At 33.7% G+C, this 20,510-nt stretch overlaps 1 protein-coding gene across 8 annotated transcripts in view; it reads left to right on the forward strand.

Moving 5' to 3' along the window:
• DIP2 (disco-interacting protein 2) overlaps nucleotides 1-20,510 on the forward strand; it is a 189,237-nt gene that overhangs the window by 142,288 nt on the left and 26,439 nt on the right. For 4 of the 8 annotated variants that reach the window (XM_065367697.1, XM_065367692.1, XM_065367693.1 and 1 more), the window contains exons 2-3: nucleotides 6,758-6,835; nucleotides 11,016-11,273. In XM_065367697.1, the coding sequence (XP_065223769.1) occupies nucleotides 6,758-6,835; nucleotides 11,016-11,273 (336 nt within the window). Of the gene's footprint in view, nucleotides 1-6,757; nucleotides 6,836-11,015; nucleotides 11,274-16,786; nucleotides 16,943-20,510 lie in introns of all 8 variants that reach the window. The other 4 variants (XM_065367698.1, XM_065367694.1, XM_065367699.1 and 1 more) reach the window with 2 other exon arrangements.

Genomic DNA, 20,510 nt, shown 5'->3' on the forward strand with positions numbered 1-20,510 from the left:
GAAAGGTAGTGAAAATGTGGTGATTTTCGGTCAACAAATTCCTGTATAGATAACTTGCTCTAAGATGGAGTAATTCGTGCCAATTTCAAAAATTTTTGATTTTTTGAATTTTAAGCAGATCACGAACAAGCCATTGCTCGATTTTTAACCTCACAAATTCATTTCCACACGTTTTGGAGAAGATTGCAAATTCTGTAGAAAACTTGAATTGCACTGCAGGCTCCAGAATTGTCCAAAGTAGTAATATTTTTGCGGAAGGGGGCAGGGGGTTCAGATGATATAAATATTCATTACTGCAAATTTCACAAATTTCTTTCTTGAATTGTTACAACTAGATTTTTAGCTGACCGAATTGATTTCTGCCCATTTTGGAGAAATTTGAAAATTGTGGAGAAATCAGAAAATCTCGCCGGAGGCTCCACTTTCCAGAACAGTTTTCATCATTTTTCTTGGATAATGTGTTTTTTTTTTTCAAAAAAGGATAAATCTCTGGAAATAGTCTACCTATTTGGATTTTTAAAAATTCATTAAAAATGTAAAAATAATCAAGTTGGGCAGCTGAAATTTCAGTGTTGAGGGCTTAAGACCATGCTCTTTGCAAAAATTGAGGCTCTATCTCGAATGATTCCATTTTTCCGGAAAAATCTAGAGTAAGAGGTCTGAAATTATCTGTCAATGAGCTGATGTCGAATTCTGATAACTTTTTTGAAATACATAATTGCAATTTTTTGGCATATTTTCGTATATTTTTTCTGATGAAAATATCATTTTGTGAATTTAACAACTTCAAAAATTGATTCCAAATCAAGAAATCGATATTTTCTGATAACTCATAAAATAAATGCAAGATGATTTTTGACTATTCTTTTCAGGCTTAGGAGCTATACGATTTGTTTGTTAATCCAAATAAAGAATAATGTCAACGTAACGACCTATGTACGTAAGCAGGTCGCCGATTTTAACAATTAGCAGCGTCGATGTCGAAATAGAAAGAAAGACGGAGTAGAGACGCCAGAGAGGAACGAATGAAATAGGAAATCAATCTCGTTCAAATAAGCAGCTAATGAATCGTAACAATTAGCCGTTGATAATTGGCGTTTAGAAATTTCATTGTTAATTAAAAAATTTTGAAAATTCATCTCTCGGTTAATGGGATTTGAAACGGTGACCTTGCTAAAAATATTGAAATTTCAAACACGAGCTGCAAGTTCGCTCCGCATGTGTGGCATAGTAAGACGCGTGTCAATAAATACTCGAACTAGTTTTTATACTTACTTCTTTTAATTCATTCATGTTTACGAGAACTAGTACTACGTTGATTGACATATGCGAAAAAAATTTCGCGCTCGTTTTAAATGACACAAGAAAAGTTATACACCGTGTATAATCTCCTCCTACACATTTATGCCACCTCACGCTCTGTATAAGAAAGTTTGCCAGGGCGAAATGTCAAGATTTTGATGGAGCGGAGTAGATAGTATACGTAAGTACGTATCTTATGCATAATTTTTTTTCTTCAACGTTACTCGCAGGGCAAAGAGCTTCGGACGAGATGTTTTCAAACGTCGGTCGGTGCGGTATTCGAGAATACGCCGAAACTAATCACGTTTTATCAATTAATCAATAAAAGAGTAGGTTTTTTTTCTTCGTTTGGTTCCGAGAGTGCTTAGTCTAGCTTGAAATTGTGACTATATAGTATTCATCAGTCGGCTCATTAGCATGCGAAACCGTACGCTACTTTTCATTTATGGATTCACACCCACCGGAGAACCTGAGAGTATTTGCCGAGAGTAAACGTTGTCGAATGTCGATGCGCGTGGTTCAAGGATTTAGCTATCGTACGAGTACGTCTGTGATGTGTACTTGAATTCTCGTAGAACGATTATCGACAAGTGCCATCTCGAGGAAGTGGACTGGAGAATTCGAAGATTGAGTTGAAATGAGCTAAGAGGTTGTCGAAAATTGGCACAACTGGGTGAAGATGAGTTGTGTTTTGAGTATAGTGATTCGAAATGGTGTTAATGAAGAACAGAGAAGTGATTCGAAATTCGAGTTTATTATTGGATTAACTTGTTTCAGAATTGTTTCATTTTTTCATTAGTAGGTATAAAGCTACATAATCTATAAATCACGATCGTAGATGGTGATCAAAGTATCAAGGATGTAAAAAGAGAAATTGAAAGTTTTTTTGAATATTGCGAAGTCGAAATTAAAATTTCAGAAGAAATAGTTTTGGTGAAATTTGTCGAAAATTCACTATAATTATTTAATATGCTGAAAACGTGTTAAAAATAATGTTATTATTATTATTATCATTATTATTTTAAATGAAGAATATTATCTATTGAAAGCTCGTCACCCTAATACGTAAAATATCTAACTCCATTTTTGTAAATTGTTCAGGAAATGCGAAAAACAGCATTATCAACTATTGATGGGTGTTACATAGTTAAGGTTATTTATTATAGTAAAAAAAAAATGCTGGTAAAAAATTTTTTCACTTGACACCTTTTAAGCCACTTTGAGTGGAGTTAGATAGTTTTCTCGAATTCAAACGTGGATGGTACACCAATGAATTCACCTGAAGTAATTTTCAACATCGGAAGTTCCATACGAAGTGTTCACCTTTCAAATGGTGTTCATAACTCATTTTCATGTAACGTAAAAATGAAACAGTTTCACGTAGCTAAATAAACAGTGCATTATCCTTTAGTGGAGTTAGATAATTTTCCTGACTTCGAACGCGAATTGTACACCAATGAATTCGCCTAAAATAGATTTTAAGGTCGGAAGTTCCATATGAAGTGTTCACCATTCAGATGGTGTTCATAACTCATTTTTGAAAAAAATGGAGTTAGATTACGTATTAGGGTGACGATGCTGTTAAATTACTAAAATGTGATAGACATACCTATTTGTAAAATTTTCCAAAAATTCATGAAAAAGAGCTTAAAATACTGAAAATTTAATGCATTTTAAATAGTTGAAAACATTGTGAAAAATGCTTGAAAATGTGCTGAAACACGGAAATTTCAGTGAAATTCTTCTAAAAAGCATTTCAAAAATTGTTGAAAACTTGTTAAAATTATTAGCTACATTATTATGTGAAAAAAAAATCATGAAATCACTGAAAATAACAAAAACATAATAAAATTGCAGTTGAACGTATAGAACGCAAAAATTCAAGATCAGTTCATCGAAAATGCATGAACAAGTGCTTGAAAATGCGTTGAAAACACTTGAATTTTTGTAGAATTTTACAGACAAACATAAAAATGTGTTGAAAACATTGAAATTTCTTTCAAATTTGTCGAAAATACATTAAAAAGTGTAAAAAACAAGTTGAAATGATACCAAAAAAAATCATAAAAATCGCTAAAAACTTCAAAAACATTGAAAATTTTGTAAAACTTTCTAAAAAGGATGAAAAAGTGCTAAAATATACCGAAATTTTAGTTACATTTGTCAAAAATCCTAGAACTGTCAAAAACACTGAAAATTTTAAAAATTTTTTTCAAAAATGCTTTGAAAAGTCCTAGTGAAATGATGTCAAAAAAAAATTACTAAAATCACCAGAAATTACAAAAACCTAATGAGTAGGTAATAAAATTTATGTAAAACTTGTAAAAATTAATAAAAAAGTGCAAAAACACTGAAATTTCAGTAAAATTTGTCAAAAAGCGTGAAACAATGTTAAAAACATTGAAAACTCTGTTAAAGGCAAAAAAACATAAAAATGTGTTGAAAACTCAGCAATTTCAGAAGAATTTGACAGAATAAATGTATGAAAAAAATGTGGAAAAAGTTGAAGTTCAGTAAAGTTTGTTGAAAATGGATAAAATTGTGTTGAAAACGCTGAAAATTCATCAAAGTTTGTAATAATTAATTGTTAATAATGCATGAAAATAAGTGTTGAAAATACAAAAATGTCAGTAAAATCGGTTTAAAAATGCAAGAAAACGTGTTAAAATCGTCGAAGGAATTGTATTAAAATTCATCTGAAGTGTATTAAATATTTTTGAAAACTTGTTAAGGTTATTAAAAAATACTTAAAAAATTATCGAAATATCTGTATTCTACTGTAAATCATCAAAATACTATGAATTTTCAGTAAAAATTGGAAAAAAATAATGAAAAGGTGTCCAAAACACTCAAATTCTAGTGAACTTCGTTTAAAGCATGAAAATGTATTAAAAACTTCTAAAGCTCTTGCCAAAAACGGATTAAAATTTCTCAAAAACACGGAAATTTTTAGTAAATTGGTGAAAAAAGACAAGAAAAAGTGTTGTAATCGTTGAAATTTCAGTAAAAGTCATCAAAAGTGCATTTAAAAAAAAGTCCTGGAAACCTGTTGGAATAATTTTAAAACACTCAAAAAATCATTAAAATTCATATAAATCACCAAAATCATGTATTTTCAATGAAATTTGACAAAAAAAGGTAAGAAAATGTTAAAAGCACTGAAATTTTTGTTTAATTTGTCAAAAAAGCACAATAATGTATCAAAACAATCAAAATTCAGTAAAATTTTTCAGTCAAAGATGCGTGAAGTAGTGTTAAAAACACTAAAATTTCAGTAAAATTTATATATGTATTTAAAAAAAAAAAGTGTTAAAATTGTTGAAGTTTTAGTGCAATTTGTTGAAAGTGCTTAAAATTGTAAAATTTCACAAAATTCGGCCATTTGCATAAAATATCGATAGATTTGAGCATTAAAAATCACTGAAATTGCAGAAAAACATGTCACATCATGCCTGAAAAAAGTGTTGAAAACACTGAAATTTCAGTAAAATTAGTCAAAAATTCATAAAAAAGTTTTTAACACTTGTTTGTAAGTATGACGTAAAAATCCACAAAATAGCATCAAAATCATTTTCAAATCGAGTAAAAATGATGAAATTTCAGTAAAATTTGCTTTAAAAAATCCACGAAAAATTAATAAAGTATTAGAATAAAAGTGAAAACACTTTTTAAAAAATGGGATTTCTGAAAATGCAGGAAAAATACTCGTAATTGAAAACGTGTTAAAGGAGTGGGGAGGTTTCTGGAGTGCTATTGGGATGCAAATGATTAAAAATCATGATGCATATCGATTTCATCGTTTTCTTGGGTACAAAACCCAAAATCTGATGTAATTTTTGACGATTTTGGTTTCCTTGTCCCAGTCATCTGTTCAAGGTATCTGACAAAATGGAAATGGGAGAATTTAAGGGAGCTGATGGGGAAGTAGACTGGAAGCGAAGAAGTCATCGAGAGAGTTTTAAATTATTTTTTCTTATAATGAATCCGAATCTAATGCCATTTTTCATTTTTTTTCTTCTTCTTAGTGTACCTAGTGTGATTTATGATTAGATAGAAAATAGATGAGAGGAGGTGGGGGGGTTGAGATGCATGAGCAATGATACAAATCACGATGCATATCGATTCCATGGTTTTCTCGAGCACTGATTCCAAATCTGATATCATTTCTGACGTTTTCACTCTCTTTGTAAAATAATCCATAAAAATACACCTGACCAATGTGAGATAATTATATCAAAAAAATACTCGAATTAATCCTCACAAAAACATAATAAATTCGTTTACAAAGTGATACGTAGTAATACGTACGTTCGAGTTCACGTGTTGTAATTCAGGGGAATATTTTTCGGGATTATGGAATGCAGTCGACGAGGCGATGTCATTTAAAAAAGAGCCTACATACCAAAGTACTGAAAGAGCAGAGGGGAGGTGGAACCCGATCGTATATTTTATTACACCTCGTACTCGTATAGTATAGTTTCGTAATTCGTCGAAATATAAAAAAAAAAAAATACTATAAATAATAATAAAAAAAAAAATACTCGTAAGTATTAAAATACTTGTGTATGTACTACCATCAGCGACAAGAGCTGAGCATGATACACACGTATACGTACATAAAAAAAATATTATATTCGTATCGATATTTTATACCATACGTGAGTATAGTCTCTGTATAGACAAGAGTGAATAAGACGAGTTACATAATTTTAACGTCGTACTAAATTAATTAAAGGTAGTACACGTGAAAGGAGGAGTATCGCAGAGAGTATGAACGGAAATGGTTGTTTTTTTTTTCAAAGTTGAAACGTCGTAAATATGTAAATGTAGATTAACGCATATTGGTATCGTGTTTAATAGTTTTAATACCCTTTCTACACGTATAGTTTTGGTACAGAGAGATCACGAGTATGTAGTTTGGACTGGAGTTTGAGCTGGATCAGTTTCACGAGTGTATCTTTTTACATTGTCAAAGAACTCGAAAAGTATCGGGAACCGGTTTAAATTGTGGCGATTCGATGTGTATGTAGATGATTCTCTGGAACAGGAGCGAGTCCCGAGTCGAGTGCAGGATTTTATTATTATTATAATACTCGTATGTAGGTATTGGTTTCTGGACATAGGTCTAGTATAAGTGAACCAATTGTACGTATCAAAGTTTAATATATGTGCATGTTAACGATGAAGGAAAGAATACATTTGGGAGCGGAGACGGAGATGCTCTATGCTTACGATGGAGGTGAATCGTGATGAGTATTGGTGATAAAAGTATACACTCTGAGAGGTATTAGCCTGGCAAGTCGAGATTTACGATAATGGAATCCGGGTCCGAAGTGCACGTGGCGCGAAAGCTCCCCAGGCAGCTTTTATTATGAAAAAATTTGGGAAACTGGGTTCGATTATAATGCGACCATAATAATAATAACTAATCGATCTGTTCTTTTTGTGATTTCAGGCGACATCACGCAGAAAGGATATGAAAAGAAACGTGGCAGATTACTCGCACCTTATGTACCAAAGGAACCTACTCAAGGTAAATATCGTATGTAGCTTCGATGTGTACAAAATACCTACTTAAATTATATTATTATGATATCGAACGATATACTCGCTTTTGACTCGATGGGCTCAGTTTTTATACACGTTACGATAACGTTATCGTGTATGGCGGGAAAGCGACAAACAACGGTTTTTTAAGCGCGTTTACGAAGAGAGTGAAATTTCATTGAAATGGATTGGTTTGCGCGTACTCGTATGTGTCGTAAAAAAAAAAAGTGAGGGAGAAAAAAATGCTCGAAAGTGAGTATGGAAATACTGGCGCGAATTTTTGCCTTGTAACTCTCGTTTGAATTGAAAAATGCAGACGCACAGTGGACGACAGAATGGCGAGTAGGTATTTTATGTGTACACTGTGTACAGGATGATAATTAGGTTACCATATGGGAAATGAATAGCCAACCGCGGTGATGTTTGTATTTTCATCTCTGTTCGATGATGGTCTTCTCTCTCTCTCTGGCTTGATTTTGTATTCATGTATAAGTAAAAGAATGCTGCGTATTTAATTGTACGAGTACGCGTAAAAGTGAATGCCATTTATGTGTATAAAATTGTACATAAACGCGTATGTACCTCTCTGCCTATATACCTACTATAATGATTGTGTCTGTTGTGTAAATGGACGACATATACACGAGAGGACTCTGTGTAGCGATTAAAAGAAGGTAATTAGAAAGATTTAATCGAGTTTATATATGTGAATGAAGGTTTTGCATGTCTATCGAAGTGTTTGTCATTGTATTTCTCTGTATTGTAAAGAAGTATTATAATTACCATTACCTATGTACGACGTGCTGTGTCGTTTAGTATATGTACGCGATTTTTTTCTTTTTCTTTCTTTGATGTGTATGTGTAATTGTGTATCGATTGCGATACCTGTACGATGAGGGTTCAGGGTTGAGAAGATGAAATGATCGCGGAAGTTGTAAGAATTGTGTTAATTTTGTGTGAAAGCCTGATTATGATTGTATGTGCATTCTAAAGCTTGGGAAATGGGTTTTGGGATGTGTGTGAAGATTTATTAAGGATTTGTGTGCATGAAAATATCGAATATTTGTTATTTATGTAAATGTGATATGTGTAAATTAAATTAGAGATGGGCACTATTCCAAGAAAAATGATCAAATATGGCGGTGGGTTTGGAAAATTTTCAATTTTGAGCTCAAAGACTCAAATTGCAAAAAAAAATCGTTGGATTGAAAAAAAATTCTGATTTTCCTGCGTGTAAGAAAAGAATAGAATACTTGAAAAATTTCTTATAAAATTTGAGTACTACTTGTACTGGGTGTTCCGTAACGAATATTTAAACCCATATTCTGCAAGTTTGCAAACCTTAGAAATCGGAAAGGGGAAAGTGAAGGGGTAAAGCACCTTTTTTTGTTAACTCGATTTGTGAAAAAAGAAACATTTGTTATCATTTATCATCGAGTAAAAAATGCTCCAATGTTGCCCATCTCTACAGTGTAAATGTGCTTGAATATGTGGTATTTTTTCTTCGTACGAATAAATGTTTTTTAAATTCATAAAAATATTTGAGTACATATTTATCGTGTTTTGAATTAATAATAATGTTTCAAGGCCCTGATTCAGGGCAGTTTCTATTTTCAAGTATTTTTGAACGAGTTTTTCTGAAATAGCCTTTTTTTACTTTCGGAATGAAACAAAATTATTTAGATTTTGGTTTTTCGAAATTTTTCTACTTGTGGAAAGAGAGGAGGAAGTTGGTATTGTTTTTGAATTATTTTAAGGGTGAGGATTTTTGTGAACTTGGAGACTGTAGAAGGGTTTTTAATTTTAGGTGTACTCCATTTTTGGAGATTTCTCATTGGAGAATTTAGATTGATTTGAAAATAATTTTTTCACGATTCGTTATTGAATTGAGTCATTCTGATGATTTGTGATGCTTTTCCAATATTGTAAGTCTGGAATTTTGAAGCAATTTTTTAGAATTCTGGCCCCTGCCTGGTTTTTTTCGATTGCTGCTGCGAGACGAATAGAGATGTGTTCGAATGATATCGTTTTTGAGTACGTTTGAAACAGAATTTTTTCATATTTTCAATCAATTTTTGAAGTGAAATCGTCATGGTTTTTTGATGAACTTTGGTGAATTGAGTTTTCATTTTTCGAATGATTTTTAAAGATAATTTTTTCCTAGTTTTGTAATCAGGTTTCTGAAATTTCCAAATTTATTCTTTTAAATCATTCTGCGAGAAGATATCGGATCAGATGGGTCCTTTTTTCACTCCTCCCCCACCCTCCTTACGACATATCGCACTTCGTGACGAAGTAAATATGAAATGAGTGGTAAAAATATCATCTTTGTACTTTCTTCCTGTAAATTCTCTAGCTCATTTCTCTTCAATGTTACCCCCCTCCCCTCCTCCTGTCCCAAGAAAATGACGTTTTAATAATTGATAATTTTTTTTTTTGAAAATGGACGCTATATTATGATTAATTTTATTCAGAAAAACAAAGTTACCAAAAAATGAAGATTTCATGGAATTTTATTTTAATTTTCGAAAAATGGGTGGAAAATGCAATGAGTGGATTAATTTGTCCTGCTTTTTCGACAAAACATCCAAAAATTCCAGTTTATTCATTAATAATAATTTCAAAAAAGCCCTGTTTTTACCAAAATTGGCAAGAAAAACTACACTTTTCCAAATTTGTCTGAAAGCCTTTTTTTTAAATTTGTCTCAAAAATCCTCAAAAAGTTTTGCTTTTAGCAAAAATTTTTGAAAGTCGTGCTTTTGCAAAAATTTTCATGAAAAGCCATTTTTTTCCAAAATTTTGCAAAAAAGGCTTATTTTTGCCAAAATTATCGAGAAAGTCTTGATTTTGGCAAATTTGTCTGAAAGCTTTTTATGTATCTGTCCAAATTGTCACAGAAGCTCTGTTTTTTCCAAAATTGTCAAAAAATCTTAATTTTTTCCAATTTGTTTGAAAGTTTTTTTTTTTTGTAAAAAATTTGTCTCAAAAATCCTGTTTTTTGCCAGACTTGTCAAGAAGTTTTGCTTTTAGCAAAAATCTCTAAAAAGTCATGTTTTTGCAAAAAATGTCATAAAAAGTCCTTTTTTTCAAAATTCTGCAATAAATGCTTATTTCTGCCAAAATTATCGATCTAGATTTTTGCCAAATTTATCTGAAAGCCTTTTATGTACATATTTGTCAAAATTGTCACAAAAGCACAGGTTTTTGCCCAAAATGTCTTGAAAAACTTGTTTTTTCCAAAATCAAAAAAGTTTTATTTCTGCCAAAATTGTCAAAAAGTTTTGATTTTGTCAAAATTCTCTGAAATCATGTTTTTTTTTTTTTTTTTTTTTTTTTGTTAAAATTTGTCTTGAAAATCCTGCCCCCCCCCCCCCAGAATTGTCAAGAAGTCTTGCTTTTAGCAAAAATCTTTGAAAAGTCATGTTTTTGCGAAAATTGTCTAAAAGACCCTGTTTGTGCCCAAATTGTCATTGAAAGCCCTTTTTCCAAAATTTTGCAAAAAAGGCTTATTTCTGCCAAAATTATCAAAAAAGTCTTAATTTTGCCAAATGTGTCTGGAAGTTTATTTTTGTTTTTTTCTGGCTGAAATTTGTTTCAAAAATCCTGTTTTTTGTCAGAATTGTCGAAAAGATGCTGTTTTTTGTCGAAATTATCAATAATAGTTTTATAGTTTCCCAACATTGTTTCAACTTTTGTCAAAATATTGTCAAAAATTGATAGATTTTCATTGGTTCGATTCATCTTAATTTAGAGTAATTATGGGAAGGGGGTTTGTAAATTTTCAAAATTGAATTAGGATTGTTTTTGAAAATTTTTCGGAAAATCGTGAGCAATAATGTATTCAATGAAAAAGTAATCGTAGCAATTTTTGAATAAAAAAATGAATCGTTGGGATAATCTTTGGAAAGTGTTAGGAATATTTCGATCGAATTTTCAAAATTGATGAATTTTTTGTGGAAGGATACTGAATTAATTATTGCCTTATTCTGGCATCCCATATCTCTATCAGTTACACGACAAGACTAATCAATGTCACACAAGTCCAAATCTCGTTTTCATAGCCACTCATTTCCACGACACTCGTTGATTTTCGACTCAATCTCCATTATTTTCGTATCAAACCTCGAAAATACACTTCCACTAAACAATACCAATTTTGACCGCAGCTTCGGCTCCTTCGAGTGGTAACCGTCACTCGTCCAGTAGCCAGCATCATTCGTCGCAGCAAAGCTCCTCGTCTCATTCGCACCAATCCCATCATTCTCAGCAACAATACCATCATCATCAGCAACAGCAACAACAACAACAACAACAACAGCATCATCAACAGCAACAGCAGCAACAACAACAGTCTCAACAATACGAGCAAAAATCGCGTAGAAATCAAAGACGTTTGACGCATAATGAGAAACGTTATCATTCAGGTACCTATTCATCATGATCATCAGTCGTGTGTGCTGAATGCTGATTCGCTGAGTAGACAGATTTTTTCGAGCTGTTGCAACGCTTATATTTGTTGTTGTTATCGTAGTTTTTTTGGTTTTCTTATGTGTGGCTTTGATTTTGATTCGATGAATTTTAGCTATTTTTCTATAGTTTGATGGCTTCGGTTTTATTTTTTATTTTATTCTGCCTCGTGTTTCGAAAATATCATCGAGGTGCTTGTACCTACGCTTTTTTTTCGAGTTATTTTCACATACAGTAGTTTGTTTTCGTTTTTATTTTTTGATCGTCGTCGATGTGTTTGAGAAGAATTATTAAAATCTGGGTGTAGTTGGGTGGTGAGGATATTGATATTGAAATGGGACGACGCGACGACCACGTCGTCGTCGTCGACGACTCTATGTAGTGGAAAGTAATCACGTACAAGGTGTATCGTAAATACATATCTCTGTGTGTATACACTGTACGTTTATTAAAAAATAATGAAATTGTCAACAATCGACGTGTCTCGACGGTATATATTGTTGTATTGTTACCACGTTATATCATTGATCGGCGGGCATTGCGCTGTTAAGCTCGAATGGATGGTGTCATCGTCTTTTGTCGAACCGTAAAGCGCAATCGAGGTGTTTAATTTTTATATGACGTAATATTTATACACGCTGTAGGTGATCTTCGAAGAAACACACATACGCGGACGCGTTCAACGGAAAAGTACACACAGAGAGGTTTATAGATGTCTTGGAAAGAGACGCGAAAGCCCTTGGCCGTGTCGATGATGTCGTCCTCTTTGGTATAGTGGCCGATGCCGAAGGCGAGAGTTGCTCGCTGCAACGGGGAAAAGAAGGCGCGAAAAAAAAGAAATACGAACACGTTTTCATATTTTAAAGGTCAATGTGTTTTAATAGAATCACGAAATTGACAACAATATCTAGGCAGAATGAAGAGCAAAGGGTGTAGAAAAAGCACTGTAGCGGTGGAGGAGAAGAGAAGGGAATCGTCGACTATGGCTATGGTTAATGTATAACGCGCGAGAGTCGGTCATGATCACGATGCTGATCATGCATCACGAGAAAGGAAACGTAGTAGGTACTTTTTAAAATTCACCCACCGACCGATAGGTATAGGTAATGGTATTGCCGGCGAAATTTACGAATTATCGAATCGCGTACTCGTATATCGTTATCGATCGCGATGTGCCTGCCTGGCTGCCTTCGAGGTCGATCGATCGTAACCAAGTTGGATGATCTTTGAACTTGCGTGTGAGTATGATGCTAAATTACCGGCTACGAGAATGAAGACGATTCGTATGAGCGGAATTTCGGACGTAGGTTTGTCGTTTTACGAGTATGTATGTACTTGGATTAAGATACCTATCGAATTATCAATGGAGGAGTTGAAGGTGGAAAAGATCGGCAGTGATCCGAATCGTACTCGTAGATTTGTTAATTTGAGTACTGTTTGATCGTATGTGAATGTTTGGTAGGTTTAAAGTTCACGAACGTATTGGAGAAATTTTCCGATGATAGAACGTCGTTCATTTTGGAAATAATTCATACAGGAATTATGTTTTCGGTAGTAAATGATTCATTTTTGATAGACGAGTTGGCTTTGAACAACTTTTGAACAAATTTTCACGAGTTGAGTCGTTTTCGAGAGATTTGCGGTTTGAAATACGCACATTCAATTTGTGATGTTTAAGTAAAATTTCCTCAGTGAATCAAGAAATCGTTCGCGAACGATTCACGATGGACTTTTGGTACGTGTTTTATGTAAAATTTGAAATTTACGGACTATTTTCCGATTGCTATTAATGAACTGATTGAATTCGTGAGTTTTTCGTTCATGAAATAGTTTGGTCGTTCTCGAACGATTCACCTGTTGATATTTTGCTTTTGCGAAAAAGTGTTTTTCTCAATCTTGCAATATGATTCTTGTATTTCTTGTTGTAAGCTGATTTAATTTAATTGAATGACTCATTCAGGAATTCGTTCATTATTTGAATCAGTCGTTCGCGAACGATTCACTTGCGAACGAAATGGGGTGTTTAATGTACGACTTGAAAACATTCCTCGTTTTTCACAATCTTACGATACCGTTCTAGAAATATCTGATTTAGTCTGCGAGTCATTCGTTCATTAAATCGTTCATTCGTTCGCGAACGATTCTGTTGAAGAAGTGAGTTGATATTTTGAAAATTATTTAAAATCATTCAAAATTTCTCTCCGTTTAGCAATTCTATTCTCAGAGTCAGAATAACACGATTCATTTCATGAGACATTCATCATTCATTCACTAAATCGTTCATTCGTTCGCGAACGATTTTCTTCAGGAAGTGAGTTGATATTTTGAAAATTATTTGAACATTCGAGTTTTTTCTTCCTTTCATTTCTCATTCTCGAAAATGGTGTAATTGAATTTATGAGTGATTCGTTCATTGAATCGTTCATTCGTTCGCGAACGATTCTTTTTGAAGAAGTGAGTTGGTATTTCGAAAATTATTTGAAAACATTCAAAATTTCTCTCCGTTTAGCGATTCTATTCTCAAAATAATACGATTGACTTCGTGAGTCATTCCATTCATTCAATCGTTCATTCGTTCGCGAACGATTTTCTTGAATTGAGTCAGTATTTCGAAAATTATTTTGAAAACATTCAATATTTATCTCTGTTTTATTTCTCTATTTCCAAAATTAAGTTATCAAATTCGCGAGTCGATCAATCTTTAAATCGTTCATTCGTTCGCGAACGATTTTCCTTCGAAAATGAGTTGATATTTTGAAAATTATTTGAAAACATTAGAAATTTCTCTCCGATTGTTTGCGATTTTTTGTCTCGTAATAGTATGATTCAACTTTCAAGTTATGATCCATTTGTTCATAACATCACTCAGTCGTTCGCGAACGATTTTCTCGAGGAATTGAGTTGATATTTTGTAAACAATTTGAAAACATTCATGATTTCAATTTTCAATTTCTGTCGATTTCACTCTTCTGTTCGTAGAATTATTGTGAAATTCAGGTCATCGGTGATTCGTTCGTTGAATAATTCGGTCGTTCGCGAACGATTTTCTTGAAGAAGCGAATTAAAATTTTGTGAGTTAGTTATTTGAAAACTTTTGTAATTTCTTCTCAATTTTGGGATTTTTTTTAAAAAAACATGTATGTAATTCAGTTCATGATTCATTCGTTCACATGTGATTCAGTCATTCGCAAACGATTCTCTTGCTCACGTAGGTTGGTCTGTTGCGAAAATTGTGAAAGTATTCAGCATTTCTTCTCATTTCTATCGCAACGGAATCGATGTCAAAAGAAATCAATTCAGTTCACTTGTCTCTTATTTATTTTATGGCTCAGTCGTTCGCGAATGATTCACATCTAGAAGCAAGTTGATCCGGGAACTATGTACTTGAAGAATTATAAATTTTTATGCAATTTTGCAAATCTATTCTTGAGAAAATATGATTCAGTCAACGAATCGTTTTTTTCTTTTGATCATTGTTTCGTTCGCGAACGATTCAGTTAGTTGAACGAATCGATACAATAAAATCAATTCTCTTTTTCGTCGGGATGATGGTAAAAAAATTCAGTTGATTTTGTGAAATTATTTTTTCAAAAAGTGATTCAATCGTTCGCGAACGAATGAATCATTGAGTGTTCATTTATAAATATTTTTTTGCAGAAATTTCGTCAATTAATCAGTTTTTTTTTTTTAATTTTACTTTATAAGTACGATTTCTAAAAAGATTCGTTTTCAAATACTCGTTCGCGAACGATTCATTTATATGGAATTGTTTCATTGAATTTGGAACAATCTCTGTACGTACAGGATTGTTCATCTCGAATCTCGATTTTATTTTTCAAATTTTAGTGTTTTGAATTTTGATACAATTTTTTTTACGTTCACGAACGATTCATTTGAAAAATTGAACGAAGTAAACTAGAATTATTTCACGATTAAATTTCGATTACGAGAGATTCCTCCCAAAGTAGTTTGATGGATTCACAATTTTTTGGAAAATTTTTCAAGTCGTTCGCGAACGAATTGTTCATTTGGTAGTGATTCGTTCATCGGCGAACGACTTTAGCGATTTTTTGATATTTTTGTATTTTCCAAATTCGTGCTGTACTGAATTTTTGCGAATGATTCGTTCAAATAGGATTCCTGGATTCAGTCGTTCATGTGAATGAATCATGAAAAAATTGATTCGCTAGAGAAATTTTGAAAATTTGGAAATCGAGAATGGTTTGATAAATAGTTCAATCGCTAAATTTACGAATCGTATGCGAGCAAATCGATGGCGGAAATTGATTCTTGAATCGTTTTGAAATCCGGAAAAATCCTCGATACCATAACCATTCAAGTGTCCAATCAACGCTTTATCAATGACGTTCTAAGAAATAACGCGGATATTATTCTAACGTTTTAATATTATTCTAATCAATTGTGCTCAAACGACATGTGTGCGCAATTCAGCTCGTAAGACGTACATTTGATTTCAAAAATGTCTCCTCAAGGCGTTGCTCAAGTTCGGCGTCCTTCTTGTATAATCGCTACCGTAATCGAGCAACGGTATTGAAAAAATAAAAATAAAAAAAAGGCATCCTATATTGCATTTACAACAAACGATTCTCGGAAGGCATTTCTTCTATGTGTATATTTTCATAGCTTATTCATTTGGCTCGGCGCGAGATAGAAGGCAATTGAAAAAGAGTTACGAGGCGAGATTATTTCAATCTTCGAACTTAATTAAAAGTTTGAACGGAACGAACGGAATGGATTTTGTTTCATGTGCGCGAATATTTTCGCCATATCTAGCGTCTGGTTGGCGTGAATGAATGATGTCGCCTCGGGGTTCATTCCTAATGGTATGTTCTCGCTTTGATGTGAAAAAATTATTAATTTAAATTTCATCGTCCTTGGTTCGATTCGTCGTCGAATTTTTATTACGTCCGCGCTGCAGACAACTTTAGTCGCAATTCTCGCCTCCTCATTTTGCAGCATTTCACGCTAGATTAACTCCATCCACCTTTATCTCTGGGCATCGTTCGAAGGTGTAAGGGTATTTGATAGACCTGCTCTTCGTGTTATAGTTATTCGAATATCTTGTCGCGACGAGGGTGAGTCGACTGGAAAAAGAACGAAATGACGATTCCGCATCTACATCCCTTATTTTCGTGTTGGATTTCTCTACCGTAGGTTTATTGTCGGTGAACTTCTCGAGGCGTTAATTTTGTTAATTAGCGTTGCTCGTTCGTCATCCTGTGTGAAGTCTTCTTTGTTTTATTCGCTCGAGAGGAAAAAGCTCCTCTTGGAAAGGGTCAAAATATAGACGTCACTTCTGACAGAGAATTGTTAGTTTATTCGTGGCAGGGTATACAAGGCAAAGGGTATATCGAGATGATATCGTACCTACGTATTTTAGGACATGATAGTGTAAAAAAGTAACACGATATTGAGTGATTGGTTACCATACGTGTATGGCTTTTGACAGTTACGTCATCGACGCGTAGTAAAAACGCCTCGGGGAATAGTAGCGGTGGCGGCACGAATGGCAGCCAATCTCACGCATCTTCGGCCAGTCCGAATTCGAAATATAGAAGACGAGGCAATCGACGATTAACGCGTAATGAAAGCAGATATCATAGCGGTAAGTTTTCCTTTGTAAGCCAAAGCACACTAATGCATGCGGTAAGTTGTTGTGCCCTCTTTCTTTCTTTTTTTCTTCATTCTTCGTCTGTCTGTCTGTTTTTCTTCTTCTCTGTCTTTGTCGCTCTTTCTGTGCGCTAAGTTCGGCTTATTCTCTTTTTCTTACTACGTTTCATGTCTCTTGAGAGCTGAACCATAGTACATATTCTATGGGTATAGAATACTCGATGTGGTTGTGGGTTCGCTGCATGGTTTTGTGACGCTTTTGAAAAAACTTTTTCACAGATGAAAGGCTCGTCGCTCGCGTGTGTACATTTTAGGGCGCTCGTGTTGCGTTGGTCGTAGTTCGCGTTTGAAAGGGTTATGTACTATTTTCTGTGTATTTTGTAATTTGTACCCAGTTACGAAGAAGTTTTTAGGGTGTGTGGATGAGATTTTTTAACTGCCTCGTGCATTTTTTACGGTGTAATTATTTTTTTTTGTAGAGTTTGGGAATTTGAGTGGTATTTTTACGGAGCGTTTTTCGGGTGGTTTGGAGCGATGCTGGACTGATTGTTTGATTGTGGGAGGGGAGGGGGTGAGATAGAGAAAATATCGACTTGAAGCCTAAATTGCTCGATTTTTGGGCATTTTTTCTTTCAAAGTTTTTGAAATTTGATCAACCTTTTTTGCTTTTTGTTCCCTTGAAATATTCAATATTTATCTTAATTTCTTCCATTTTCTTCACTTTGCTGGACTTGGAAATTTTTTTTTATTCGTGTTTTCAAACTTCCGAAAGTTTACATTTTTTTTCATGTGCATTTTTGGAACTTTGGACTTTTACAGTTTTTGACCTTTTTGCAATAGGAATATGTATCATGGCTTAAAACCACCTCACCCCCCCCGTTTTAAAAATGCATGAAAAATGAATGTTAGAGGAAAGAATTTTCTCGAGCTACATCTGATGTTTGAAGACATTTTGGCATCTCCTGTGAGATGGGATACCTCCCCAGTACTTTGAATTTGCACCAAAATGGCCACAAATGAATATAGGCTGCTAAAATATTGTGTTTAGATTGAGCTTATTAGGGAGGAGTGAAGCCGAAACACGATGCTTGTGAAAAAGGGGGAAAGGAGAGAAAACAGAAGATCTAATTTTGCTCCAGAAAATCAAAATGAGCTAATAACATTCAATTTTTATAGTCGGGGTGTCGTTTTGAAGCCTTCAGTGATTTTTTGAAAATTACTGGAGCCTCCAGTAGATTTTTGAAACTTGAAATTTCCCCAAAATTCCATCGAATGGGGTTAGCAAGCCGAAATTTACTCTACAGACTAATTTCAATACGCCATGAAGTCAACTGCAGGTAAATTTCAGGTCGTTTTGAATCCTTTAGCGATTTTTTGAAAATTACTGGAGCCTCCAGTAGATTTTTAAAACTTGAAATTTCCCCAAAATTCCATCAAATGGGGTTAGCAAGCCGAAATTTACTCTGCAAACTAATTTCAATACATCAATAATATGAAATCGACTGCATAGTGGTTTCAAGTGGTTTTGAAGGTTCCAGCGTCTTCAGAGGGTGTTAAAATTGGAATGCATAGTTAATTTCAGCTTTCCATCTCCATTTTGAGGAAATTTTGGGGAAATTTCGAGTTTCAAAAATTTACTGGAGGCTCCAGTAATTTTCAAAAAATTGCTGGAGGCTCCAAAACGACTTGAAATTTACCTGCAGTCGACTTCATAGCGTATTGAAATTAGTTTTCAGAATTAATTTCGGCTTTCCAACTCCATTTGATGAAATTTTGTGAGAATTTAGAGTTTCAAAAATCTGTTGGAGGCTCCAGAACTGCTCAAAACAGGTTGAAACAGTTTCCAATCGATTTGGCAGGTCGAAAATAGGGTATATCCAAAATTTAAGCTTTCTAGGTCAATTTGGTAAAATTTTGATTTTTTCTCACATTTTGGCCAAAATTTGATTTTTGAAAATTCACCAAAAATCGAAAAAGGCACTTTGGCATTTGAAATTTTGACAGGTGATGAATTTTTGCCTGCTCTTTCGATCTACCTTTGTACGGTTTAAAAAATGTTATGCTAGTCCTATGTTGGAACGCAAAATCTGCGATTTCGGCTGACCTGTCAATCAAAATGGCCGCCATTTTGTAAGTAGGGCCACTTTTGTTTTTGAGGACAAGGGCTAGAAATGTTCCTTAGGACTCCTCCTTTAAGAAAAAAGTTGTCCCGGAGGATCGGCAGGGGGTGCAAGTGATCCTTATGCGAGCCTCCCGACTATATTGAAAATTTTACCTACTTACAATTTTTATCGTTTTTTTTTAAATGAAATTTTAATGTTTTCAATTTTTTTTAAATTTAATTTTTGTTTTTTTTGGTGTTTTTTATTCCAAAAATCCAGATTTTGTACGATTTGAAGCTTTGCTGGCAGCAAATATTAAAAAATTTATTTCATTTGATTAAATGAAGGTCATTGAACTCTATAATAATAGGCCTACCTCGACTTTGCCATGTTTTTGATAGTTTTACATTAGCTCATTCAAATACGTGGAATTCGATTTTCTCAAATTTAGAAATTTTCGTCTTCTACTTTTCCAATTACAGATTATTACAAAATTTCCGAAGTTGGGCATTTGTGGTTTTCTCAAACTGCCGAACTTCTTGATAAATTTCAACTTTATTATTTATGTCTTTGGAAATTTGAATATTCTGAGGGTTTGGCAACTTTAAAAATTTATTAGATTGCCCATTTGAAATAAGTAGTTGAAATATTTTCATTTTTCTTTTATATTGTTAAAACACTCTTTTCATAAAAATTCATTTTTTTCGAATTTTGAAAAAGTCAGGGCCTTAGGTCCGATTGACTTAGATGGTCGTGAAAAGATTTTCATTTCTTCGACCTTTATGTGGGGCAAGATCCACGGTTTCAAAAATTCGTTTTTGGCCCGGATGGTTTTTTCTGGTGGCCGGGGGGGGGGGGATCTTCCCAAAATTTTCAAGAGGCTTAATCGTGTAACACTGATCCGTTAGACGTTAGCATTTCAAAACTGGGAAAACATTTTACTGTTTTATCAAATTGTTAAGAACTTGAAAAAAGTGGGATGAATTCTTGACATAATGTCAGTGTTTCAAAAACTATGAAAAAAAATTACCAATTTCTGCCATAAAAAAATTGATTGTCGAAATGTCAGATATTTAAAAAATTGAAAACACATTTTGTCGATTTCATCCTGATTTTTTTGAAAATTGAAAAAATAATCATTGAATGGCTAAAAATGTGTCAAACTTTCAAAAATGACTTTTAGTCCAAGAGCTATACCCATTGCGATTGCCCTGAAATAACTGAAAGCTGGGAATGGTCTCAAAAGTTAGTATATATACCCATATTTTAAAAGCACTCGGTCTGCCAATCCGCAGCTGCTGCTTTAAAGCTCAGCGAAAGCTCAAAAGTTCACAATTTATCTGAACTTTTGCCCGAGAAAACTGATGGCTCAAATTAGTGCCAAATTATAGCATTTTTCGCGCTGAATCCGAATATGTAGGTCTGCCGACCCTAAAGTGCTGCCAAAGCCCCGCCAGACTG

Source organism: Planococcus citri, chromosome 5, assembly GCF_950023065.1.
Source record: "Planococcus citri chromosome 5, ihPlaCitr1.1, whole genome shotgun sequence".
Taxonomy (NCBI): Eukaryota; Metazoa; Arthropoda; class Insecta; order Hemiptera; family Pseudococcidae; genus Planococcus; species Planococcus citri.